At 38.1% G+C, this 27,994-nt stretch overlaps 1 protein-coding gene across 7 annotated transcripts in view; it reads right to left on the bottom strand.

Annotated features, from left to right (window-relative positions):
* The window catches only part of IRAG2 (inositol 1,4,5-triphosphate receptor associated 2), a 112,368-nt gene that overhangs the window by 61,985 nt on the left and 22,389 nt on the right, over nt 1–27,994 (bottom strand). For 4 of the 7 annotated variants that reach the window (XM_064377358.1, XM_021666850.2, XM_021666852.2 and 1 more), the window contains exon 1: nt 1,331–1,581. Coding sequence is in view for 2 of the 7 variants with exons in the window: in XM_021666849.2 (XP_021522524.2) it covers nt 1,331–1,493; nt 1,940–2,054; nt 15,007–15,170; nt 16,459–16,560; nt 17,319–17,453; nt 19,135–19,234; nt 20,730–20,794; nt 20,903–20,962; nt 23,082–23,138; nt 26,476–26,553 (1,039 nt within the window). In the remaining 5 variants the exon portion in view is untranslated. Of the gene's footprint in view, nt 1–1,330; nt 1,582–1,939; nt 2,128–15,006; nt 15,171–16,458; nt 16,561–17,318; nt 17,454–19,134; nt 19,235–20,729; nt 20,795–20,902; nt 20,963–23,081; nt 23,139–26,475; nt 26,554–27,994 lie in introns of those variants that run through there. The other 3 variants (XM_021666849.2, XM_064377357.1, XM_064377359.1) reach the window with 3 other exon arrangements.

Below are 27,994 nucleotides of genomic sequence, written 5' to 3'. Positions count from 1 at the left end.
CAGACACACCTTAAACCAACTTTGGAATGCCTTGCAATTCGTGTCTTGACATGTATAGTCCTAATCACCAGGGAACACTCTCCAGTGCCCTCTGAGCAGCAGTAAAATAACACACAGACTATGTAATTTAAAGACTGCCTTACTAGCATAAAGAGTGAATCAAAATAAATATTTAGAATTATTAAAACTGGCAAATTCCTAAAGGTTTAAAAATTATAACAAAAATATGTTAAATAATCATTGCTGTTCTAACATTTTATTTATTATTTATTTGTATTTTTTGTAGAGATGGGGTTTCTCCATGTTGACCAGGCTAGTCTCAAACTCCTGAGCTCAAGCAATCTGCCCACCTCGGCCTCTCAAAATGCTGGGATTATAGGGGTGAGCCATCGTGCCTGGCAAACCATTGCTATTTTAAAACTAGACTATTTCTTAAATTACTAAATAGCTTTCTCAGATAATAGTAGAAAGCGTACAATAAATCCAAAACAAATACAAGTCTGAAATTTTTAATCTCTAGCCGACCTTAAGCTTATATTTAGTTGTTATTACTCAACCAAATAGCTTTCTCTAAAAAGAACATTTATCCTGCTGGAACAAGAAACTGGCCAAACAAAAGCAATTGTCTGATAAATGGCTAAAATAAGTAAGATTTATTTTTACCATACTATGTTTCTAGAATGAAACAATTTTATAGCTAATCTGACATCTGTAATGTGACAATTGTCTTCTCACATAAATCCCTGGTAAATGCTTATACACTTTTGGGTAATACAGAAAAATGACAAATATTCCAATTTTTAAAATGCAAAATATGTAGAGAATGCACTAAAATTTTAAAAGAATGTTCACACATGTTCAGTACTTTGATATACATTGAATTCATAATTATTTTGCCTAATCCCCTAAAATTATCAAACAAAATAGAGGGGGCAAGGCCTTTCTACCATATGAGAGGAAAAAATTAGCTAATAAAATCAGAGTATACTGTATAACAACTTGAAAGTTCAAATATACCATGCATACTTGATTTTTCTCCTTGTTTACTTTTAGAAATATTGAGAAGTTTAATTTTAAAAGAAAAAACAGCCATAGACAAAACCAGCTCATAATAAAAAAGCAAAAAGGGAAGTTAATGGTTAAACCCATGCATGTACCTAGCTACTCAGCAAACCTCTCTTAAAGCTCCACAATACTGCCTTCTCAAACCATTTCATTGCCATAAATACATGAATAATATCCTAGCTGTAATCTAGAAAAATGTCTGTAGTCCTATGCCCCGCCTCAGGGTAGACAAAAATTGGGGCATAAATGAATATTTGCTACTCACTTTTCAGTTTCCTTGTCTTCTGCTGAAGTGCCTGGCAAGTGTTCGATAACTCAGTATTTATAGCTTGAAGGTTCCGTTGTTCCGAAATTGCTTCCTCTAATTTATGCCGTAAAGACGTAGCTTTTTCACTGGCAGAGTGGGCTTCTCGATCTTGATCCTTAACCTGGATATGGATAGTTAATACTGGATTCTAGCAGTGTGGCCAGGAAAGAAAGCAATTGAGTGCTCACTCTTATGATGCAGGCAAAACTGAAAATGTGTTTTTCTTCTCAGGGAAGTGATAAGCCTCTCCTGAACTTCTGCAATTCTGTGTTTGCATGGGCTTGGTATGCCTGAGCTATTTCTACAGCGGTTGAAGTCCTGATATGTCAAGTTGCCTCTTTCTGCAGAGTTGCCTCTTTCATCAGCAGGCTGTTGACACCGCCTCTCTTACAACTCCCCCTTTACTTCCTCTGCTCACTGCTAGTCGCTAGGGACTGAACTTGCAGTTCCTCTTTGCTTTTTTTTTTTTGGTTTGTTGCTGTTGTTCCTCCTGCGTTTTCATTTCATGGTTTTCAGGACATCTGAGGAGATATCCCCTGAATCTAACGTAGCCATGAGCCATCCTACCTGCTCCTCTGCATCCTCCAGCCGTTGGCTGACTTCTTGGAGCCTCTTTCTAAGGATGCCTTCCTGGTTGACAGCATCTTCTTGCAGTTGTTTAATGGCTTCTAGTTGTTTCTGACTGGAGTTAAAAAAAAATAAATAAAGGCCAAACCGCAAATTGTCAGTGACATTTCAACCAAGAGTCACCCTGTGAAATTGCGACAAATTTAAACTTAATACCACTTCCTTAGAGATCAGAGGAAAAAGTGAAAGCATTTACATATAAATGCTTCACAAATATAAAATCTTAAGCAGAGCATATTGGTCGCTTATCCTGCCAACTTCACTTTACAGATAAGGACGTCTAGTTTCACCTTTTATACTGGTGTGCTCAGTTCTCACAAGCTGCATTCATAGCACTTAGCATCAGTTGCCAGTTGTTCAGAAGATGGCCCTACAGTGAGGTCAGGGTGACAGGTGCAATATGTACATATCACAGCTAGCCTTTACAGAAAAGAAAGGAAAGTGGAAAAGGTATGGGGAGGGAAAAGAAAAGGAAAGAGAGATGGATGAAGCTGGAAACCATCATTCTCAGCAAACTAACACAGGAAGAGAAAACCAAACACTGCATGTTCTCACTCATAAGTGGGAGTTGAACAATGAGAACACATGGACACAGGGAGGGGAACATCACACACTGGGGCCTGTCAGGGGGTGGGGGCTAGGGAGGAATAGCATTAGGAGAAATACCTAATGTAGATGATGGGTTGATGGGTGCAGCAAACCACCATGCCATGTGTATACCTATGTAAGAAACCTGCACATTCTGCACATGTATCCCAGAACTTAAAGTATAATAAAAAAAGAAAGAAAGAAAGAAAAGAAAAGAAAAGAGCTTTGTTTCATGACCTTAGCTTTTCTCCTTAAGGGCTGTCAATCATAGTATACACATGTGCCATGAGCACAGGAAGGACCGCCCCCAGGCACAGATGCAAACTGGCGGTTGATACTTTTACGTTAGTCCTCTTTTTGCTGAAGCTCTTCTCCCCACCACGCTTCCCCACCACAGATCTCACAGTGTCATTACCTTACACCTCATTTGGATCCAATTCTAATCTCCAAAACATATAAAAATGCACTTACTCTCTGTTAGCAGATGAGATTATTTAATGTGTGTTAATGTCAGCACATCAATGATTACCTGGAAACAATTTGACTTTAATCCAGACCCTAACTCAAAGTAGTGATACATGTTGGGAGTTGCAAGACAACAAGGGAGACGCTGTCAGCACCAGGCCTTGTGCATGCCTCTCAAACGTTAACATTTAGTCAGAATCTCACTGCACACTGGCACAAATCCAGCCCTGTTTCCAAGAAGGACCACATGGGAGGCAAGAATGCTCTCACAGAATGCTTACCATACTGATAAACAAGCAAACAAAATCCTAAGCAAAAATAAGGACTGCCTACATCACCACACATTCCACTGAGCATCCTTCAATAGCTTATTGTTGTCTTTCTTTTTTTTTTTTTTAATGGTGGTGGGAACATTTAACAGATTTACCCATTTAAATTTTTAAGTGTACAATACAGTATTATTAACCATAGACATAATGTTGTACAGCTGATCTCTAGAACATCTTCATCTTGCATAACTGAAACTTTATACCTATTGAGTAGCAGCTCCTCATTTCCCCCTCCCCCTAGCCTCTGGCAACCACCATTCTTCTCTCTATTTCTATGAGTCTAACTGCTTCAGATACCTCAGATAAGTGGGATCATGCAGTATTTGCTCTTTTGTGACTCGCTTATTTTACTTGGGATAGCGTCCTCCAGGTTTATCCATGTTGTCATATGTGATAGAATTTCCATCTTTTTAAAGGCTGAATAATATTCCCTTATATTTATATACCAAATTTTCTTTAATCATCTGTAGACACTGAGGTTATTTCCAAATCTTGACCATTGAGAATAATGCTGCAATGAATATAGGAATGCAAATAGCTTCTCCAGATCCTGACTTCAATTCTGTTGGATAAAAACCCAGAAGTGGGATTCCTAGATCAGATGGTAGTTTAATTTTTAATATTTTGAGAAAACTCGGTAACATTTTCTACAGTTGCTGCATCACTTTACATTCCCCCAGCTATGCACTAAGGCTCCAATATCTCTACATCTTCGCCAACACTCACCTTTTAAAAATAACAGCCATCCTAACAGGTATGAGACAATATCTAATTATAGTCCCAACTTGCATTTTCCTGATGATTAGTGACGTTGAGCATCTGTTTGTACACCTGTTGGCCATTTATTGTCTTCTTTTGAGAAATATCAGTCTTTTGCCTATGTTTAAATCTAGTTATTTGTGTTTTTCCTGTTTTTGAGTTGTAGGGGTTCCTTATATTTTCTAAATAGTAACCCCTTAAGTGAAGGACCTCTTCAAGGAGGACTACAAACCTCTGCTCAAGAGAATTCAGAGAGGACACAAACAAATGGGAAAACATTCCATGCTTATGGACAGGAAGAATCAATATCATGAAGATAGCCACACGTCCAAAGTAATGTATAGATTCAATGCTATTGCCATTAACCTACCATTGGCATTCTTCACAGAATTGGAATAAACTATTTAAAAATTCATAGGAACCTGAATAGCCAAGACAATCCTAAGAAAAAATAACACAGCTGAAGGCATCACGCTACCTGACTTTATACTACAAGGCTACAATAACCAAATAGCATGGTACTGGTACAAAAACAGATACATAGACCAATGGAACAGAATAGAGAACTCAGAAATAAGGTTGTACACCTACAGTCATCTGATCTTTGACAAACTTGACAAAAACAAGCAATGCAAAAATGATTCCCTATTTAAGAAATGGTGCTGGGAGAACTGGCTAGCCACATGCTGAAAACTGAAACTGGGTCCCTTTCTCAGAACTTATACAAAAATTAACCAAGATAGATTAAAGACTTAAGTGTAAAACCCAGAACTATAAAAACCCTGGAAGAAAATCCAGGCAATACAATTCAGGACATAGGCATGGTCAAAGATTTCATGACAAAAACACCAGAAGCAATTGCAACAAAAGCAAAATTAAAAAACAGGATCTAATTAAAGAGTCTCTGCACAGCAAAAGAAACTATCATCAGAGTGAACAGACAACCTAGAGAATGGGAGAATATTTTTGCAATCTATCCATTGGACAAAGTCTAATATTCAGAATCTGCGAGGAACTTCAACACATTTACAAGAAGAAAACAACCCCATTAAAGAGTGGGCAAGTTGGGCACAGTGGCTCATACCTGTAATTTCAGCATTTTAGGAGGCTGAGGTGGGCAGATCACTTGAGGTCAGAAGTTCGAGACCAGCCTGGCCAATATGGTGATAGCCTGTATGTACTAAAAATACAAAAATTAGCCAGGTATGGTGGCACAAACCTGTAGTCCCAGCTACTCGGGTGGCTGAGGCAGGAGAATCACTTAAGCCTGGGAGGCGGAGGTTGCAGTGAGCTGAGATGGAGACCACAGCACTGCACTCTAGCCTGAGCAACAGAGCGAGACTCTGTCTCAAATAAATAAATAAAAAATTAGAAGTGGGCAAAGGACATGAACAGACACTTATCAAAAGAGGACATTCATGTGGCCAACAAACATGAAAAAAAGCTCAACATCACTGATCATTAGAGAAATGCAAATCAAAACCACAATAAGATACCACCTCATGCCAGTCAGAATGGCAATTATTAAAACTCCCCCGAAACAACAGATGCTTATAAAGTTGCAGAGAAAAAGAAATGCTTTTATACTATTGGTGGGAGTATGAATTAATTCGTCCATTGTGGAAGACAGTGTGGTAATTCCCCAAAGATCTAGACAGAGGCAGAAATACCATTTGACCCAGCAATCTCATTACTGGGTCAAATGGTATTTTCTGCCTCTGTCTAGATCTTTGGGGAATTAACACAAATTCCATATATACCAAGGAATATAAATCATTCTATTATAAATATACATGCATTCATATGTTCATTGCAGCACTATTCATAATAGCAAAGACATGGAATCAACCAAAATGCCCATCAGTGATAAACTGGATAAAGAAAATGTGATACACACACACCATGGAATACTACACGCCATAAAAAGGAATGAGATCATGTCCTTTGCAGGAACATGGATGGAGCTGGAAGCTGTTATCCTTAGCAAACACAGAAACAGAAAACCAAACACCACATGTTCTCACTTATAAGTGGAGCTGAATGATGAGAACACATGGACATATGGTGGGGGGAACAACACACACTGGAGCCTGTCAAGCAGGTGGGGAGGGAGAGCCTCAGGAAGAATAGCAAATGATGCTAGGCTTAATACCCAGGTGATAAGTTTATCTGTGCAGCAAATCACCATGGCACACATTTACCTATGTAACAAACCTGCACATTCTGCACATGTACCCTGGAGTTAGTAAAGGAAAAAACAAAAACAAAAAATTAACCCCTTATCAGTTGTATAGTTTACAAAATATATTCTCCCATTCTATAGGTTGTCTTTTCATTGCATTGTATTCTTTGCTGTACAGAAGCTTTTCAGACTCATATAGTCCAACACGTCTATTTTGCTTTTGTTATCCGTGTTTTTGGTGTCATGTCCAAGAAATCTTGCCAAGACCAATGTCATGAAGCTTTCCCCCATGTTTTCTTCTAGGCATTTTCAGTTTCAGGTCTTAAATTTACATCTTTAATCCATTTTTAATTGATTTTTGTTTATGGTATCAGAGTCCAATTTCATTCTTTTGTCTGTGGATATCCAGTTATCCCAGCACCATTTGTTGAAAAGATTATCCTTTCCCTATTATGTATTCTTATTACCTATGTTGAAGGTTAGTTGACCATCTATGCATTGGTTTATTTCTAGGCTCTCTATTCTGTTTCATTGGTCTATATGTCTGTCTTTATATGCTAGTACCATACTGGTTTAGTTACTGTAGCTTTGTAATATATTTTGAAATCAGGAAGAGTAATGTCTCCATCTTTGTTCTTCCTTCTCAAGATTGATTTCAGCTATTCAGAGTCTTTCATGGTTCCATAAGAAATTTTTGATTTTTTTTTCCTATTTCTGTAAAAAAATGCCATTGAAGTTTTTGTTAGGGATTGCATTGAATCTATAATTTACTTTGGGTAGCATGGACATTTTAACAATATTAACTCTGGTTCCAATCTATGAACACAGGATGCCTTTTCACATCTTGTCTTCTTTAATTTCTGTCATCAATATTTTGTAGTTTTTATATGTTTTTTACTTCTTTAAATTTATTCCTAAGTATTCTTTTTGATGCTTTATAAATGAGATGGTTAATTTCTTTTTCAGATAGTTCATTGTTGCTCATATATAAATGAAATTTATTGTATGTTGATTTTGTGTCATGCCACTTTACAAAGTTTTATTCTAACAGGTTTTTTTAATGTGAAATCATTAGGGTTTTCTATAAATAAGATCATGTTGTCTGCAGAGATCATTTTACTTCTTCCTTTTTTTATTTATATGCCTTTTATTTCTTTTTCTTGCCTAAATGCTCTGGCCAGTACTACACTGAACAGAAGTGTAAGAGTGGGCATCCTTGCTTTGTTCCTGATCTTAGAGGAAAAACTTTGTCTTTTACCATTGAGTGATGTTCTCTGTGAGTTTTTCATATATTACTTTTATTATATTGAGATAATTTTTTTCTATTCCTAGTTTCTTAAGTTTTCACACAAAATACTGTTAAATTTTATCAAATGCTTTTTCTGCACCTATAGAGGTGATCACACAATACTTATCCTTCATTCTGTTAATGTGGTATATCACAATAATCAATGTGCATATATTGAACCATCCTTGCATCCCAGAAATACATCCCACTTAGTCATGGTGTATAAGCCTTTTAATGTGCTTTGAATTTGACTGGCTTATATTTTCTTGAAGAATTTGCAACATCAGGGATACTGGCCTGGCTTTGGTATCAGGGTAATGCTGGCCTCAGGAAATGAATTTGGAAGTGTACTTTCCTTTTCTTTTCTTTTCTTTGTGAGGAGTTTTAGAAGGACTGGCATTAATGTTCTTTAAATGTTTGGTAGAATTCACCAATGAAGCCATCTCATCCTGGGATGGGAGGTGCTGGGAGGTGTTTGATTACTGAGACAATCTCCTTATTGTTTGTAGATCTTTTCAGATTTTCCATTTCTTCATGATTCATAAAGAAATATGATGGAGTGTATGTTTCTTGGAATTTTTCCATTTCTTCTAGGTTATCTAATTTGTTGGCATAAAAGTGTTTATACTAGTCTTTTATGATCCTTTGTATTTCCGCAGTTCTAGTTGTAATATCTCCTCCATTTCTGATTTTGAGTCTTCTTTTTCATCTAGATAAAGGTTTATCTGTCTTGTTTATCTTTTCAAAAATTCATCTCTTAGTTTTGCTTCTTTTTAATTGCTTTTCTATTTTTAACAACTTTTTGCTCTAATTTTTATTATTTTCTTTCTTCTGGGAAGAAACTTTGGGCTTAAGTTGTTCTTTTTCTAGTTCATTGAAGTGTAAAAAGTTAAGTTTATTTGAAAACATATCTTCTTTTGTAATGTAAGTGTTTATCACTATAAAGTTCCCTCTTAGTACTGCTTTTTCTACATCCCACAGATTTTGGTGTGTGCTTTTGTTTTCAGTTGTCTCAAGTCAAATTTTCTTTATTTCTTCATTGACCTATTTGTTGTTCAGGAGTCTGTTGTTTAATTCTCACATATTTGTGAATATTTCCATTTTCCTTCTGCTATAGTTTTCTAGTTTTATTCCAAAAGATAATTAGTATGATTTCAGTCATCTTAAATGTGTTAATATTTGTTTTGTAACCTAATGTGTGATCTATCCTGGAGAATGTCCCATGTGCATGTGAGAGGATATATATTCTACTGCAGTTAGGGGGAATGTTCTGTATCTGTTAGGTCCGTTTACTCTCTAGTGCTACTCAAGCCTGCTATTTCCCTATTGATTTTCTGTCTAGATGTTCTATCCAGTATTGAAAGTGAAATGCTAAAGACTCTTATTATTGTATTGCTGTCTCTTTCCCCCTTTAGTTCTTTCAGCATTCACTTTATATATTTAGGTGCTCTAATGTTGAGTGTGTAGATATTGTATTTTCCTGGTGAGTTGATCCTTTTATTATATAATATCCTTGTCTCTTATGACAGTTTTGACTTAAAGTCTATTTTGTCTGATACAGTTACCCATACTCTCTTTTGGCTACCATTTGCCTGGAATATCTTTTTCTATCTCTTCACCTTCAGCCTATGTGTGTACTTAAATCTAAAGTGAGTCTCTTGAGACAGCATATAGTTGAATATTGGATTTTTAAAATTTAATATGTTCAGCCCTGTATGTCTTTCAAATGGTAAGTTTAATCCACTTATATTTGAAGTAATTATTGCTAGGGAAGAACTTACTATTGCCATTTTATTATTTTTCTGCCGTGCAGTTTTTTGTCCCTCTGCCTTTCTACCTGTCTTCCTTTGAGTTTTGTTGACTTCTCTGTATTGACATTCTTTGATTCCTTTCTTGGTATGTTATCTGAGCTGTAGGTATGTTCTTTGGGTTACCATGAAGCTTACATAAAACATCTTATCATTATAATGGCCTATTTTAAACTAACAACCTAAATTTCATCACATATAAAAACTCTAACCTTTTACTTCTTACCTTCAAACAGTTTATGTTATTCATATCATAATGTACATATTTTTAGTTATATATCATAAACATTTTTATAGTCATTTTTACTTATAATACTTTTAACTTTTATATAAGAAAAGTGATTTACCCACAACCATTACAGTGTTACAGCATTCTGTGTTTGTATTTTCTTTTTGTTAAAATTCTAACTTTGCACAGGCATTGTTCTTCTGACCTCATTGAGCAATTTTATGGGATTCTCTGTTAGGTAAGCCATTTATCTGTTTCATTAGGGTCAGTTTCTGGAGATTTATTTTGTTCCTTTGTTTGCAACATATTTTCCTACTTCTTTATTTTCCTTGACTCTTTTTAACCATGCATTAGAAAAAATAGCCAATTCTCCCAGTCTTCACATACTGGTCTCATACAGGAGAAAACCCTTAATCAATTCAGGAAGAGATTCTGGGGGCCAGGGGTGGGGGTTGCCTCTCAAACATTCACACTAATCCAAACCACCATTTTTGTTTCTAGCAACCCTCAGGCATCTAGAGCATGCTGGGTCTCATAGTACTCTGAGACAGGTAAGACAGAAATGAATTCTTTGGGCAGCATCCAGAAAAATTGAAACATCAGATGCATAGTCCAACTCTTCCACCCTTTTATCCCTGGAGAGAAGCTGAGACATAGGTTTTTCATCTGCTTGCTTTTCACTCAGCTGGGAGTAGGGACTCCAGCAAGTACATGCATACTAGTTCAAACTACCTTCTTTGTTTTCAGTTGTATCCAGGCATCTAGAGTATGCCAGGTCCCGTTAGCACTACAAGACAAGTGAAACAGAAGCTAGTATCTTATTCTTCTCTCCACCCGACCACACTAGGGAGAAACTAAGAGCTGGAGTTTTCTTTCCGTTGACATGGCACTGAGCTGGGGATAGGATTATGATGAGGATTCTTCAAATTTTCCAGCCTTGATGAAGCTGGTTTCATGCTCACTGAGGATTCGGGAGCCTCTTAACTAGTTTCTGGGTTTCTCGCAATAGAAATTTGTTCATGTATTGTTGTTGAATTTGTGCATTCCTGGAGAAGAGGCTCCAGAGCTTCCTATTCCACCATCTTGTTGGAATCACTCCTTTTCTTTTTTTTTATTTTAAAGACATCACTTTTATCTACCTTTCTCTCTTCCAGGAATAATCTATTTTCTCCAAAGTGTCCATTATTTTCCAAGAGAAAGCAAAAGGACTTTAAGGACCATCATAAATCCATATTTATTAATACTAATACTTTTGCTTATATGTATTTTCACCAGTAGAACATGTTTTATGAACTTTATGAATCATAAGTCTTAGAAACAAGTTTTTAAAAATATTAGATGGTACCATCTGTTAAAGATATTCAACAGATGATGAACTTTTGAAGATTTTTCTCCCATAGAAATTTTATTATCATGTAAAGAGGTATATATTAGCTTGTGTGTGTGTTTAAATCCAACAATTCTCCCTGCCAACACATTCTAATGATAAGTCTTTCTCAGACTTTGCATCCTTCTCAGACTTTGCTATCAAAATGGCACACCATTTACCTGGTTTTCAGATCAAAAGCCTCTAAGTCAAGGATGACTCCTCTCTTTCTTGCACTCCACACATACAACTTGCTAGCATGTTTGATCCGATCCGCCCTCAAAAATACACTTGGAATTTAATCATTTCTTACCACTTCCATGACTATTACCCTGGCCCACAGTACATCCCTCACCTGGACTACTATAATAGCTCCTAACTCTGTAACTTTTTGATCATGAAATATTTTATATTTCAACTCAGTATACAAACAAACAAACACACATACACACACACGTGGCTGAAACAAAAATTCAATTCAGCACTACTTATTCTTACTATATGTGATGCATTCTATTATTTTATATCTCATTTATTTTTTTAAAATGGGTCATGAGCCAGTAAATTGATATCAGAATCTCTAAATGGTTATCTTTTGTTGAAAAACTCTTCTCTAGCTGGGTGCAGTGGCTCATATGCCTATAATACCAGCACTTTGGGAGGCCTAGGTGAGCAGATCACTTGAGATGAGGAGTTTGAGATCAGCCTGGCCAACATGGCAAAACTCCTCTCTACTAAAAAAAATATTTAAAAAAATATACAAAAATTAGTTGAGCATAGTGGCACATAGCTACTTGGGAATCTGAGGCAGGAGAATTGCTTGAACCCAGGAGGTGAAGATTGAACCCGGGAGGTAGAGGTTGCAGTGAGCTGAGATCACGCCACTGTACTCCAGCCTAGGTGATGGAGTGAGACTCTGTCTTGAAAAAAAAAGAAAAGAAAAACTCTTCTCACTGGTTTCACTGCTTTTACTTTTGCCCTCTATAAATACTTCTTCATCTAGCAGATGTTTCAAAACACAAATCACACACACACACACACAAAAAGAAAAAAAAGAAAAACAAAAGCAAAACACAAATCATATTTCTTCTCTGCTCAAAATCCTCTAATGGCTTCTCACCACACTCAATAAGATCCTAACTCCTAAACATTAACTGCAAAAGCTATGTGTGGCCTGGCCCCTTCTATCCCTCTGGCCCCACATCCTACCACTAACCAGCCCCTGTCCCACCCCAGCCATGCCAGCTTCTTGCTGCTAATCAAAAACACCAAGCTTACTACAACCTCACGGTCTTTGCACCAGCTACTTCCTCTGCCTGGAACACACCAGGATTGTCACATTGCTCACTCTCTTGCCACACTCAGCTCTCCATTCAATTCATCACTCCTCAGGCAGGATTTTCCTGGCTATTCTCCCTAAATTTAGGTTCTCCTGTTCCCTGTCACTCTCTGTCTTCTTAATCTGCTTTAATTTTCTCCATACCACTCCCTGACATTATATGTCTATCTATTTGTTGTTTGCATCCTTTATTAGATGTTCGTTTCATAGAGGCAGAGATTACTGTCTTGTTTCCTATAATTCCTTAGCACCTGGGGTTGAGGAAGGGGTGGAAGCCAGGCAAAGAGCAGACACCCAGATGGATATTGTATAAATCAAGTCTTGCTTTCCTTGCCAAGTCTTCTGAGAGCACTCTTTTCTGTCCATGCCTCTATTTGAAGCATTCAATTCTTTCCATTCTTTAGCACTAGAGCCTATTTACCCCACAGCAGAATGGGAGCCTTCTCTTCCTCAGCAAACAGCCCCCAAAAATGTACTTTCAATAAACATTTCCTACCTCATGTAAACAGAATTCTCTCTCATCCCCGCAAAACACTCCATTCATTTTCTTTTCTCTTTTCCTTTCTTTTTTCTAAAGAGGCAGTGTCTTTCTCTGTCTCCTAGGCTGCTAGAGTGCAGTGGCACAATTATAGCTCACTGTAGCCTCAAACTCCTGGGCTCAAGCAATCCTCCCACCTCAGCCTTCCAAGTAGCTAAGACTGCAGGCATGCATCACTATGTCCAGCTCATTAAAAAAAATTTTTTTTGATACAGGGTCTTGCTATGTTGCCCAGGCTGGTCTCAAACTCCCAGGCTCAAGCAATCTTACTGCCTTGTCTTCCCAAAGTACTGAGATTATAGGCATGAGCCAGGGCACCCAGCTATTTACTTATTCATAGTTAAAATCTCCAGTCAAATTATTTTGTGTGTAGCCTTTATGTGGCTTTGTCAGTTTTAAATTGTGTCCAGAAGCCAGAGGTTATAAACCATCTTATGCTGGCAAGGAGTATTTTGCCCAATGCTAGGTTTCCAGAATATTTTTAAAGCATCTTGTATCAGATTTAACAAATTGATGGTGGGGGATTAACCATCTAAAGAATGCAGGCTTTGAACTCAGACAGAACTAGGTCTGAATCCCAGCTATCACTTAATCCCAGCTGGGTGACCTTGGGCAAATTAGGGAACCTCTCTGGAGATAAATATATGTCAAATTCTTAGCACTACATCTGACACAGTAGCTTCTAGACAAATGACACCTACTGTTATTTAACTGGGCTGCTTGTAGGTCTAAGCAGGATAATATAGAAGATTCACTCATTTCGAGATGACATTAGTGCAGACCTCTCTCCAAATAGTTCTTTGTTGCTAAATAGAAGAATGTTGACACTCCCTTTCATGGAGATGGTATCTGCATAAGGAAGCTGCATGTCCGCTCAGCCCACGTCTTTTACCACTACAGGGAAGTGTGGGTTCTCTGCTTCTTAGGGAAAGCAGAAGATCATTTTCTTGAGAGTTCCTTCTGGTATTACCTCTCTCTGGTATCTAGTTTCCTTATATTTGGGAGGAATAAAATAGTTTCTTTTTCTTCAAGCTTACCTCAGTCTCTAACTACATTTTAAAATTTTGTTCAAGTGCAATATGTACCCATGTTCATTTGCTCATTCGCTCAAAAAGCATTCCTTAAGTGAGTACTAAGTATGGTCCTAGCAGTTATATAAATGGTGGTTAACAAAAGATAAAATCACTGTGCTTATGGTTTCTAGAGTGTAAAAATTACAGTAATTTCCCCATTATGGTAAGAATTGAGGGTAAAGGAAGGAAAAGAAGGTAACTTATTTTATATTTGTTATTATCTATTCCCTATGACTCATTTAACTGACATTTAGTTGCCCAGTGCCCAATGTGATACAGCATTTACTGAGGTCAAACATAAAACCCAGTGGGGAGGAGCCAACAGACCTGGCTTCAAGTTCCAGAGCTTTGATTAATCACTCTCAGGCCTTAGTCAATTCAACTTTATCTCCTCATGCCTTAGTCCTCTGTAAAATTATGAGACTACTAGAGGATCTCTAAGGCTTCTTCTGATAAAAGACTCTATTTCATAATTCCAAATTTTTTCTCTAGGGAAAAAATAAGTCATTATACTGGTTTCCACCAATTTTTTTTTTTTCCTGAGATGGAGTCTTACTCTTTTGCCTAGGCTGGAGTGCAGTGGTGTGATCTCGGCTCACTGCAACTTCTGTCTCCTGGGTTCAAGCAATTCTCCTGCCTCAGCCTCCTGAGAAGCTGGGATTAAAGGCATGCACACCACACCTGGCTAATTTTTGTATTTTTAGTAGATATGGGGTTTCATCATGTTGGCCAGGCTGATTTCGAACTCCTGACCTCAGGTGATTCACCTGCCTCGGCCTCCCAAAGTGCTGGGATTACAGGCCTGAGCCACCGTGCCTGGCCAGTTTCCACAAATTCTGTAGTTCGTTATTTGCAATTTTGAACATGTAAGTCAATTTCATACTATTTTACAATTCAGAATTGTCAAACAGAATGTCTTCTCTGAAAAAAGTATCATCTGAAATCAATGTATATAACTTTCCGAAAGTAAACAATGCAGTGGCACAATCGTAAACATGTCATGTATATTAAGCATGGATTTTTTATATATAAATGATCATCACCTGGCAAGAAATTCTTTTCTGAAATAAAAATATTCCTGCCTGAATCTCTTCAAAATCTCTATTAACTTGTCAAATTCTTTATCAAGAGACTCTTTGTGGTTTCCCAAGATGTTCAGCATTAAAATACAAAGATTTAGTTTCTCTTCCATGATATGCTTGAATTCCTACAAGAAAAGTCACAGAACAAACCCCAGTACTCCAATGTTAAACTCGGACAAATGACAGAGGCAATCTAAAATGCTGCGGACATTCCATCTCAGTGGCATACTGGATGCCAAAATTGTACGTCAATTAATACCAATTCTCACTTATATGTCAATGAATACCAATTCTCAACTGCCCAGAGACTGACTATCCTATTGATTGTCAATTGATTACGTCAATGTAACAAGTATATATAAAGTGTCTATTGTGTCCCTAAAACTGAGCTTCACTTTGTTTTTCTTAAGTTAGTCCCTGGTAACTTCAGCCATCATCACAATTGCTTTAGAACAGGATGAGACAAGATAATGCAATAATATCCATCTTTGTTGATTATCATATTCACATACAATCTTTAAAAAATTAGATTGCCTGTAATCCCAGCACTTTGGGAGACCAAGGTGGATGGATCACCTGAGGTCAGGAATTCAAGATCAGTCTGGCCAACATGGTGAAACCCCATTTCTACTAAAAACACAAAAATTAGCCAGGTGTGGTGGCACATGCCTGTAATCCCAGCTACTTGGGAGTCTCAGGCAAGAGAATCACTGGATCCCAGAAGGCAGAGGTTGCAGTGAGCCAAGATAGCACCATTGTACTCCAGCCTGGGCAACAGTGAGACTCCATCTTAAAAAAAAAAAAATTAGATTGGCAAAGGGGTTGAAATCATATTCCAGAGTTTACTTTTTTTTCTTTATCTTAAGGGGTTGATAGATGCTGGAAAGTAGCTGGCAGTCAAGAAGTAGAGGTAAATAGATGATGGACAGATGAAAGAGATATCTACCTTCTCATACGCTTCCTTTCTAACAAAGCTGGGAATAGCTTCCTAAGAAGTTCCTGTTTTTCCAATGTTCTGCAAGTTTCTGAGACAATAAAACTGTTCAAGTCTCAGGAATAAGATTCTTTTATATAATAATTATTCTTTCAAAGTTAGGCAATTTTAACAGGCTAAGGAAAAATCTAAGCTTAGCCTAGCCAATTCTCATAAGGATATAAATGCATTTTTTCATTAAACCATCTGATTTATTATTTGTCTCTCCATTACATCTCACATATCTGCACACTCACTCTCCCTCACATTCTTTCCTCACCCTCACACTCATACACACACTCATACACATACTCTACACTCATCAGACTAAGACAGCAGAAGACCACAATAAAGTCTTAGAAAGGGTACTGTATATACTATTACCTGGCTTAACAAAGTAGAAGAAAAACCAGGAAAATCACAAAATATAGAACACTTACAGTAAGCTGTTCCTCCCACTTTTCATTCACAGTAATTTCTGGATTAGTTACCCACCGTCGAGAGCTTTCAATGAGGGTTGCAATTTTAGAAATTTCTTCACGCTGAAAAAAGAGTTCCACATCTTCAACTAGGAATTTAGATGAAAGTCATATGCTATTGTATAATCAGAATCCATTGAGACCAAAGTTCTACTATATAGGTAACTCAGGAAAATACCAGAGTACATTCCTTTGCATCTAATGCCTCCAGTGACTTTCTTTTATTCCAGGATGTTGCCATGTGATAAATCATCAGGTGCTCTAAACATGTTGAATATATACAGAGAGAATCATTTTCCAGAACAAAACCTATCTTTTTAAATAGAAGAAAACAACCATTTTCACTTGGGTTTACCATTCACCAAACTAAATGCTACCTACTATATGCTAGGCACTATGAAAGGGACTGGCAATACCAGTACGAAAATGTTGTTCTCTGATTTCTCCAGTCATCTAGCGTTTCCAGTGAGAAATCAAAATGGAGGAAGAAATACCAGCCATCAACCAGAAGAAAAGTAAAAGGAGGAAACTGTTCAATACATACCATGTCTTCAGCCCTTTGATACTAAAGATTAGCCCACAGGAAAAAATAAGCTCAAAAAATCCATATCTAATGGTCAATCTCTTAGCTCTGATTGGCCCAGAACTAAAAGGCCAGCTTCAGAAAGGTTTGAGAAAAATCTTCACTTTTCAGAGTGTATTAATTCGGGTCTCACCAGCACACAGATACATTTGGACTCAGCAAACAGGCTGCAGGTCAGTTATCTGCAGATATTCCCAGGCAAAGTGGAACACCATGATGCAGGTATGTTATACGATACCAGCTTCTGAAGCGTGGCTGTGAATTCCACTCCCTTTTGCTCAGGCTCTCTTAGTAACAGCAGCATTTCTTGATCCATCATGGCATCCAGAGATGACAAGTTGATTACATTGTGCTGCCTTTCAGTTTCATTGTTCTGAAACAGTTAAAGAAATGCCCACAATTGCCATCTGAATAAAGAACATTTACTATTTTTTCTTAACAAAAACGATGCTCATGAGTTAAGGTAATTGTCATTGTCATTTGGTTCTAAACAGTCTTGTGGAATTCTCCTACATCCTAAAAAAACTGTTGACATTTTCTCTCTAGGATGGCTTCAACTGAACATTTCTTCTGTCTTAAGGAAAACTCATTTATCAATAGATAACATTTACATGTGGATGATATAAACTGTTATGGCTCTAATTTTAACATAAAAATAGGTAAAGAAATACCCAGGGGGAAGAAAACTGGTGGAGGAGGGCTGCTCAATCAATCCCACTAAAAACAGGTTGGCTTCTTTTCTCTCCCTTCAGTTCATAAAAGACCATATGATATTTCACAAAGTACATTCCCTATACTTCTCTCAAAGTTTCTGTCTCCTGTCATATTTTAAATATATGACCCAAGGCTTCTTTTTGCTGTCTGTTGAAAAGATCACAGGACTCTTATTTCAAGATTCTAGTTAGAAGACAAACTTCCTAACTCATCAGTGGGTAAACCTCAGAGCCAGAACTTTGCTGGCGGATAACCCCCTCTTTAAAACTATAGAACTTTCTGGGCTGGCATCTTGACATCATTATTATCTCAGAGGACTGAGGATAAAAACACACTGCTGTGGCAGATTTGCCACAGTTTCATTCAGTCTGGCAGTTTGGCTTGGTTTCAAAAACACAGTGAAATGATGAGTATTGGAAACAGAATGTTAGGAAAGCACAGCCCTCAGCAGAATGTCCAGGGCTGCCGGAGACGGCTTCAGATGAAGGCAGCATATGTTGTCCCTGCATCCTTGGCAGAAGCAATTCAAACAGCATTTGCCCAAAGGCATTCTTTCTCTTCTTTCAAGGTCGTATCACAGCTGTCAACAGGAGAACATTCTGACATATCCATTGTCCACAGATAGGAAGAGACCATCAAATAGTGAAAAGAAAGCAATTTGCTAAATAAAGCATTTCTGAACTTAACAAGCACAAAACCGGAAAATACAAAAGAATGAAAATATAGCATAGGGGAGTCAGAATGTCTTTATCTCAGAGAAGGTTTTTAAACTATTTCTTCCCATGTTATAAAGTACTGGGTCTATCAAACAAATGGAAATTGTTTAAACTAATCAATTCATCTTGCCACTTTAACCAAAACACAAGTAAGAAAATGTTAGTTTTTGTTTAGAATGTAAAAATCAATTAATTTGAGTGGATACAATTATAATCTAAAGCAAATACATTTGGTATTATTTATGGGCATCTTTATTTTCGATAAATGTATTTATTTTGAGGGTTTGAAAAATTCTAAAAAATAACTCATGGATCTCTACTGCTACCTTTGGGACCCCAGGCTGGGGATTAGGACAGGGAGTCTGTCCTGTCAGGAAAATAAAGATTTCTAAAGTCTCAAAGTCCCTGAATGCATACTTCCACAAACCTTCAACCTTGCTGTAGCTTTTGGTTGTAACTTGAAATCGGTCCTTTCTCCCCAAGCTAAGAAACTAAGAGAATGTACTATCAGTACATTCTCTTAGTGTCCCTGGTAGTTTTCAGCAAGCTTCAAACCTTCATTTAATCATAAGCTATCACATGGGGTATTTTTTTAAAGCTTTCCATCTTATTACAATGACTTACCTCTGCAGACTGAGCGAGAGTGAGTTCATAATGTAAAGACCTGTCTCCTTCAGAGATGATACTATTACGCTCTCCACTAACATTCAACTGGATCCCATTTCTTGAAAAAATAAAAACAAGAGTCTAGTTAGGTGTACCTCCAACATTACATTTTAAGTCTCTAGAATATAGGTTTCATTTATCACCAACTATCAGTCAGCACTCATGTGAGCCAAGGATTATATAACGTGCTTGGGAATATGGAGAGAGGTCAGAAACAGTCTCTGTCTGCCAGGAGCTGCACAGACTAGTAAGTCTAGGAGGTCATAAACCAGCCACATTTTTAAAAAGAATTGGAGCCAACAGTTAAAAATCAGAAAATGTAACTTAAAAATCTTGATTTCTGGCTTTTCTTCCAAAATCAGAAAATGTGGCCAAACTAGGTCCATACAGTTTTGATGTCACAATTAGTTGGAGTTAAACAGAGTAGCCCCCTCTGCCTTTATATGGGTAATGCACTTTTCATCTTTGCCATTTGCATAATGTAGGTGTGTGCATATTCCATTAACTTTACTCATTTTTGTTATCTGGGTGGCTCTTGTGCATCCTGTACTAGCATATTACTCACATTCAGAAACAAATGATTGTCATACAGGATGATGTGTGTTAGGAAAGAGGCAAGAACAAGGTGCCATGCTTACATTCAAAAGGGTTACTTAGTCTGGGAGCGGTGGCTCACACCTCTAATCCTAGCACTTTGAGAGGCTGAGGCAGGTGGATCATGAGGTCAAGAGTTCGAGACCAGCCTGGCCAACATGGTGAAATCCCGTCTTTCCTAAAAATACGAAAATTAGCCGGGCACGGTGGCATGCACCTGTAGTCCCAGCTACTTGGGAGGCTGAGGCAGGAGGATCGCTTGAACTCAGGAGGCAGAGGTTGCAGTGAGCCAAGATTGTGCCACTGCACTCCAGTCGGTGACAGAGCGAGATTCCATCTCCAATAATAATAATAATAATAGTAATAATAATAATAATGGTTACTTATTCCAGGGTAAGGGAAAAGCAAGGGAAAGTCAACACAATGGACTGAATGTTTGTGTCCCCCCAAAAAATTCATATATTGAAATCCTAACCTCAATGTGATGGTATTTGAAGATAGAACCCTTGGAAGGTAATTAAGTTATGAGGGTGGAGCCCTCATGAATGGGATTACTGTCCTTAGAAGAAGAAGCCACGGAGCTAGCTGCCTTTCCTCCACACTGGTATAAGGATAAGTCAGCAATCTGCAACCTCATAGGGGGCCCTTACTAGAGCTCAACCTTGTTGGCACCCTGATCTTGGACTTCCAGCCTCCAGAACTGTACTAAATAGATGAGTAGTGTTGAAGCCACATAGTCTATGGCATTTTGTCATAGCAGTCTGAGCTAAGACAACCAGGGAGGCATGGGTGGGGGGGTCATAGCAAACTCATAAAGGAGTTCTTACGGAGAAAAATAGGGAAAATATCACATACAAAGGTATAGAAGAAAATAAGATGGCACATACAAAGCTCAATTGGCCAATGATGTAGCGTAGAGGCACAAGAGAGGAGGCTGGCAAGGGTTGCTGTCTACTTACCTGATGAGGTCCTGTTGCAAGTGCTGTAACTCATGAGCCAGTTTATTTTTATCTCCTCGTAAATTCTGGAATTGCACACAACATTAGGCTGTACATATTACTGTAGTGGGAATTTACATTGAACAAGCCCACCTTGCAAGCTGTGACATTATTAATAATAATAACAGGTATACCTCTATGATGCTTCCATATTCTATGACGGTTGATTTAAGTTCTTCTATATATAAGCCTTTCTGAAAAGTAGAAGAGAGAAATAATAGCAAAAAGTAATGGGTCCACCAAATCATATTTATTAGACTATTGATGTGAGCCACAAAAGAACTGTAAATGCCCAATCATCATGCAATTCTACCAATCTTACTATCGGAAAACTGAACCAGTCAGTGTCTGTGATTAAAAACACACAAGGATGGCTGGGCGCGGTGGCTCACGCCTGTAATCCCAGCACTTTGGGAGGCCGAGGCGGGCAGATCTCCTGAGATTGGGAGTTCAAGACAAGTCTGACCAACATGGAGAAACCCCATCTCTAGTAAAATTAGGCAGGTGTGGTGGTGCATGCCTATAATCCCAGCTACTAGGGAGGCTGAGGCAGGAGAATCACTTGAACCTGGGAGGCGGAGGTTGCAGTGAGCCAAGATCGCACCATTGCACTCTTGCTTCGGCAACAAGAGCAAAACTTTGTCTTTAAAAAAAAAAAAAAAACCACACACAAGGACAAAAAGGCAACAATATGTAACTTGTGTCAATATAATCTGTGTTTATCTGACCCAGTGGAATCAAACTCTAAAAGGTGATTCTTAAGCCCAAATCATAATTATATTTATCATCATGATGTGTTTTGTTTTATTTTATTTTTTGAGACAGAGTTTCACTCTTGTTGCCCAGGCTGGAGCGCAGTGGCATGATCTCGGCTCACTACAACCTCCGCCTCCCAGGTTCAAGCAATTCTCCTGCCTCAGTCTCCCAAGTAACTGGAATTACAAGCATGTGCCACCACACCAAGCTAATTTTGTATTTTTAGTAGAGATGGGGTTTCTCCATGTTGGTCAGGCTGGACTTGAACTCCCAACCTCAGGTGATCTGCTCATTTCGGCCTCCCAAAGTGCTGGGGTTACAGGCGTGAGCCACCGCGCCCAGCCCTTGATGTGTTTAAGAAAAATTCAGTCTTGCAAATGACTAATGAAATTAAGACATCCAATTTTTTCCAGTTCTAATGATACCTCTTCAAAATCATTGTTTTGTTTTACAAGACCAAAAGATACACATAGTGAGTACCTGATCTCTAATTTTATCCCGTGGCTAGCATGGTGGCTGGCACATGGCAGATGATCAATCAATACCTGATGAATGCTGGGCAGGAGTGCAGAATGGTGGGAAAACCAGAGTCATGGAGGAACTGAGTAGCCACTATTATCCCAATATCATTACATAGAGAACACCCGCAATGAAGAAATCAAATTAGGAAAATAGTCAGTATTCCAGTCAAAGTCTACAAGGTACGCATGTTTCCTTTGAAACTCCAAAATGTTCAGGGAAAAGAAAAGTGGCAAATATCATTCTTTCTTCACTTCCCTGTCAAGGACTGTGGAAGATTATTGACTTAGGCTGTGTTCCTTCCTGTGTCTCTTAACCTACTGTATCGCACAAGAATAAATAGAATAATATCTATCTATGTATCTATCTAATCAGTCAATTAAATTAGGTTTCAAATAATTTGGGTATATATTCTTCTTCCACCCTAAAATGAATGGCTGCAGGCTCATTTATGTTGTTAGAAATTAAAACAATGTCACCAGTATCTAGCCAGTGACTGGTAGGCTGGCACACTAATATTTGTCGCATATGTGGATGAACACCACCAGAATTTAGAGAAGACATGTTCAAACTTATTTTTATAAAGTACTATAAAGGAAACTCTCATGACATCATATTAGAATCCGATCTTTTAGACTGGGCATGGGGGCTCATGCCTGTAATCCCAGCACTTTGAGAGGCCAAGGTGAGCGGATCACCTGAGGTCAGGAGTTCGAGACCAGTCTGGCCAACATGGTGAAACCCTGTCTCTACTAAAAATACAAAAATTAGCTGGGCATGGTGATAAAATGCTTGTAATCCCAGCTACTCAGGAGGCTGAGACGGGAGAATCACTTGAATCCAGGAGATGGAGGTTCCAGTGAGCCAAGATCATGCCACTGCACTCCAGCCTGGGCAACAATGCAAGACTCCATCTCCAAAAAAGAAAAAGAATCAGACCCTTTAGTAGGGGTGCAGTTAAACAAATGGCCACCTCCTTCATGTTTTGGAGAGAGCTAGCCAATTCCACGGGCCTTTGTGGGAATGAACAATACCAACCTTCTGCAAACTTGTATCTTTATTAAGCAAAGTGTTCTCATATGTATGTAACTGCATCTGAAAAGAGACGAATTTAGGGAAGGCTGTTGGGACATTGCTTTGGTAAAGGGACAGTGCCATAAAATCATTCCAGTAAGGTGTTTCTGAAGCACCTTTAACATGCATATATTTTTCACTTTATAAAGAATTTTCCCGTCCAACTCTAGAGGCAGAAGTCATTGGTCTCACTTTATCAGTGAGGAAACCAAAGCTCCACACTACCCAGACACTCACCCAACGTCACACACTGTCAATGGCAGAGATGAGCTTAGAAAGCAAGTCTGCAGCTCCAGCTAAGTGCCCTTCCCACCATTCCACACTTAACATAATAAGGGAATATTCAAAATCTTCACTTTTTTGGTGAAAATAAAAAGTCTACATAGAATATGAAGACAGAGATTCCATGAGGACATATAGAAGACTCTTCCTCTTTTAAAAACATAGTTTAGCCTGGCGTGGTGGCACATGCCTGTAGTCTCAGGCACTTGGGAGGCTGAGTCTGGAGGACGGTTTGAGCCCAAGAGTTCAAAAGTGCAGTGAGCTATGATTATACCACTGCACTTCAGCCCAGGTGAGAGTAAGACTCTCATCTCTACAACTAAAACTTAAATTTAAAACAAAAACAAAAACATAGTTTAAAAATGCTTAAGATTTCTTTTAGTTAAGTGAACATAAAGGATATATCCATTTATTCAAATCAAAAGCAAGCTTGTTGGCATATGTTGCTACATATTATAGGATGAATAAATATGTGTATCAACTGAATTGAGAACCTGGAAAAATAATCATCATGGTCAGAAGCAGAATCATCATCATAATCTTATATACTGGTTATAATCACATCATCAGCTGAGTTTATAACAAACTTGTGAAATAGGTAGAAACATCACAGGCATTTACTAGATGAGAAAATTTAGACTTAGAGCTCGCTTGAGGTTCTAAACTTTTTAAGTAGAAAAGACAGGATCTGAACCCGTGTCTTCTGGCTCTTTTCACTAGTTCATCACAGTTGTGTTTTTCAAAGACAGCCACTCTCCTAGTGTGGAATTAATTTTAATGTCTAAGAAGCCTGGGCACGGTGGCTTACAGCTGCAATCCCAATGCTTTGGGAGGCCAAAGTAGAAGAATCACTTGTGGCAAGGAGTTCAAGATCAGCCTAGGCAACATCGCAAGACTTCATCTATACAAAAAATTTAAAAATAAATTAACTGGGCATGGTGGTGTGCATCTGTACTCCCAGCTACTTGGAAGTTTGAGATGGGAAGATCACTTGAACCTAGGAATTCAAGGCTGCAGTAAAAACTATGATTGTGCCTCTGTACCACAGCTCAGTTGACAGAGTGAGATCCTGTCTTTAAAGTAATTAATTATTAGTTAATTTTTAAAAATTTTGATGTTTAAATTATAACTGTTGTTTTCTATATAAATATGTAAACACACATGAAATGTTAGTTTCTGCTAGGAAACTGGAAAATTCTACATATAAATATGAAATGTAACCATATCATCATTTCAGACATGTACATCAAAATATTTCTCAAATAAACCATTAGAGATAACAATAAGCATGACACAAATTCATGAATTTACTAATCATTGTCATCTGTTTCCGATAAGAATGAATGTATGACAGATAACAAAAATATGTACGAAATAAAGACAAAATTAGACACTATCTAGACAAAAAATATTTTTTTAAGGTATAACGTCTTAATTTAATCAGAGATAAATTTTTCCCCTCTCTCCTCATTTTTAGCATTAAGCAGCTACAATATCTCAGGTTGAGGTTGAAAAACTACAAAAACAAAATAAAAAGAAGGTACAATATTTGAAATCTTTCCTGATTTAGAAATTTATAAAATCAGATACAATTAAATTAAAAATTGCCATATAATGTAAAAAGATAATAACAAATCTTAGCAGGAATGTGGAGACATTTGAGCCCTCATGTACTGCTGGTGGAATGTAAGATAATGCAACCACTTTGAAGACAGCCTGGTAGTTCCTTAAAAGGTTAAACATAGAAACAAGGCTGAGCATGGTGGCTCACGCCTGTAATCCCAACACTTTGGGAGGGCAAGGCAGGCAGATCACTTGAGGTCAGGAGTTTGAGAACAGCCTGGTCAACACGGTGAAACCCCATCTCTACCAAAAATACAAAAATTAGCTGGGCATGGTTGTGCATGCCTATAATCTCAGCTACTCAGGAGGCTGAGGCAGGAGGATCCCTTGAACCCGGGAGGCAGAGGTTGCAGTGAGCTGAGATCGTACCATTGCACTCCAGCCTGGGCAACAAGAGAAAAAGTCTGTCTCAATAAATAAATAAACAAACAAACACACAAACATCAAGTGGTGTGGTAATTTCACTCCTAGGTATATACTACAACCAAGAGAAATCAAGACATATGTACACAAAGAAATTTGTACACAAATGTTCATAGCAGATGATTCACAATAGCCAGAAAGTGAAAACAGCCTGAACGTTCATCAACTGAGGAGTGGACAAACAAAATGTGATCTATCCATATAGAACATTATCCAGCCATAAAAAGAGATAGTAATACACGCTACAATATGGATGAACCTTAAAAACATTATGCTAAGTGAAATCAGCCACACACAAAAGGCCACATATATGACTTCATTTAAATGAAATATCTAGAATAGACACATCTATAGAGACAGACAATAGATTAGTGGTTTCTTAGGGTTGGGGAGAGGATGCTTAGGTTTGGGGAGAAGATGGGAGGTGGCTCCTGTTAAAGGGATTTCTCACTTTGGGAGGCCAAGGCGGGTGGATCACGAGGTCAATAGATCGAGACCATCCTGGTCAACATGGTGAAACCCCGTCTCTACTAATACAAAAAATTAGCTGGGCATGGTGGCGCGTGCCTGTAATCCCAGCTACTCAGGAGGCTGAGGCAGGAGAATTGCCTGAACCCAGGAGGCGGAGGTTGCAGTGAGCCGAGATCGCGCCATTGCACTCCAGCCTGGGTAACAAGAGCGAAACTCTGTCTCAAAAAAAAAAAAAAAAAAAAAAAAAGGGATTTCTTTCGGGGTGATGAAAATGTTTTCAATTTGATTCTGGTGATGGTTGCACAACTCTGTGAATGTACTAAAACATACTGACTTGTATATTTTAAGTTGATGAAACTTAAGGTAAAGCAGTTGCCAAAAAAAAAAAGAAGGAAAAGGAAACTGACTTTTATATAACTCAAATATTTTGTAGACTACAAGTTTCAGAATTTATAACCAAAGGTTAGTTTGTCAATGAGGCATAGACATCTTCATAGAATAATATTGGTTTGACAAAAAAAATATATATATATTTTACCAGTATTTGGGAAGTGCTTACTTGGTGCTCTGTCTCAGTTTTAGACAACTCCTCAATCTTCTTTTCCAATCTGTCTATATCCATGATGTTCTTGATATTCTAATGTAAAACACAGTATTCTGGATTTAGCACCAAGAAAAATAAAAGATGATGACAATCAAATTCTCTTTTAGAAGGTGTTATTTCATCACTCTCAGTATTGCCTTTTTATATTCCATTCAACCTCAGCCACCACTCCCAGGGTCATAAATTCAAACTTGTTATTACTGGTCACTGCAGCCCCCGCATTACCCTAACTGCAAGCATCCCACTCTTCAACAACCACCTCTTGCCTTTCCAGATTACTTCCTTTATACCAACAAACCTTCAATCCCCCCTGGAACCTGCAATCCATTGATCCTACCACCTTTTCATTATCCTTCAACCTTCCCATGAACTCAGACCCCTCTTTACTTAGCTTCAGTTCTTCCATGGGCAATCATTATAATCATTCCCTTCCAAATCAATTCCCTGCCTAACTCCTGCTTCTTAGCATTTACTTAAATTAACTAACCACCCACTCTATGCCAGCACCCTTTCAGATGAACAGGCTCAAAGAAAGCATGAACAGACAGGTCACACGTTTAATTCATGACCTTTATACTCAGTGTTTACTGGTGATCATATCATATAATCCTGGTATATTTATACTGCCTTTTACCTAAATCAGGGGATGTGGTAAACTATGCCCACCCCCGTCACTCTACCCCTAAAGGTCAAATCTAGCTGACAACTTGTTTTTGTAAATAAGGTTTTATCAGAGCAAGCTGTGCCCATTTGGGTACATACTGGTTATGACTGCTTTCACAATACAAAGGCAGAGGTAAGTAGTTGACACAAAGGCAATTTTTGTGGCTAGCAAAGCCTGAAAATATTTATAATCAGGCCGAAAATATTTATAATCAGGCCCTTTACAAGAAGTTTTCCAATCCCTAGCCCATTTCATTCCTTCTCTGTCCTCAAATTTCCAATACCTCCTTCAACATCCACACTCTTAGCTGACGACTTGGCTTTGTATTTCACTGAGACACTAGAAACAACTAGAAGAAAATGTCCTTCTTACCTGAAAGCATAAGAAATATCTTTGGATATATTATAAAGCATTTCCTGATCCAAACACTTCTGTCCATCTCCACTGCAACTGCTCAGTCCAAGCCCCCCTCAGCTTTTGACTGGATAATTTCAAGGGCCTCCTAATGGATATTCCTGTTTTTTCTCTTGCCCTGCTACAGTGAATTCTAAACCTAGCAGCCAGAGTTGTCTTGTTAAAACAGAATTAGATCATATTACTCCTTTGCTCGAAACCCTTCAGTGGCTCCTGTCTCACCCAAGTGTTCTTTTTTTTTAAAAAAAAGCCAGAGTCCTTGCAATGCCTATGTAAGCCCCTGGTGTCTGGCCCCGCCAGCTCTTGGCCTGCATCTCTTACTACTTGTTCACTTTGCTCCAGACACTCTGGCCTCACTGTCCCTCCAAAATAGCAGGCGGGCTGCAGCCTCCTGAG

The sequence above is a fragment of the Aotus nancymaae genome, unplaced genomic scaffold, assembly GCF_030222135.1.
Source record: "Aotus nancymaae isolate 86718 unplaced genomic scaffold, 86718_ANA_hifiasm-v0.15.2.pri h1tg000016l, whole genome shotgun sequence".
Lineage (NCBI taxonomy): Eukaryota > Metazoa > Chordata > Mammalia > Primates > Aotidae > Aotus > Aotus nancymaae.
This window is presented reverse-complemented; position numbering and strand designations above follow the sequence as displayed.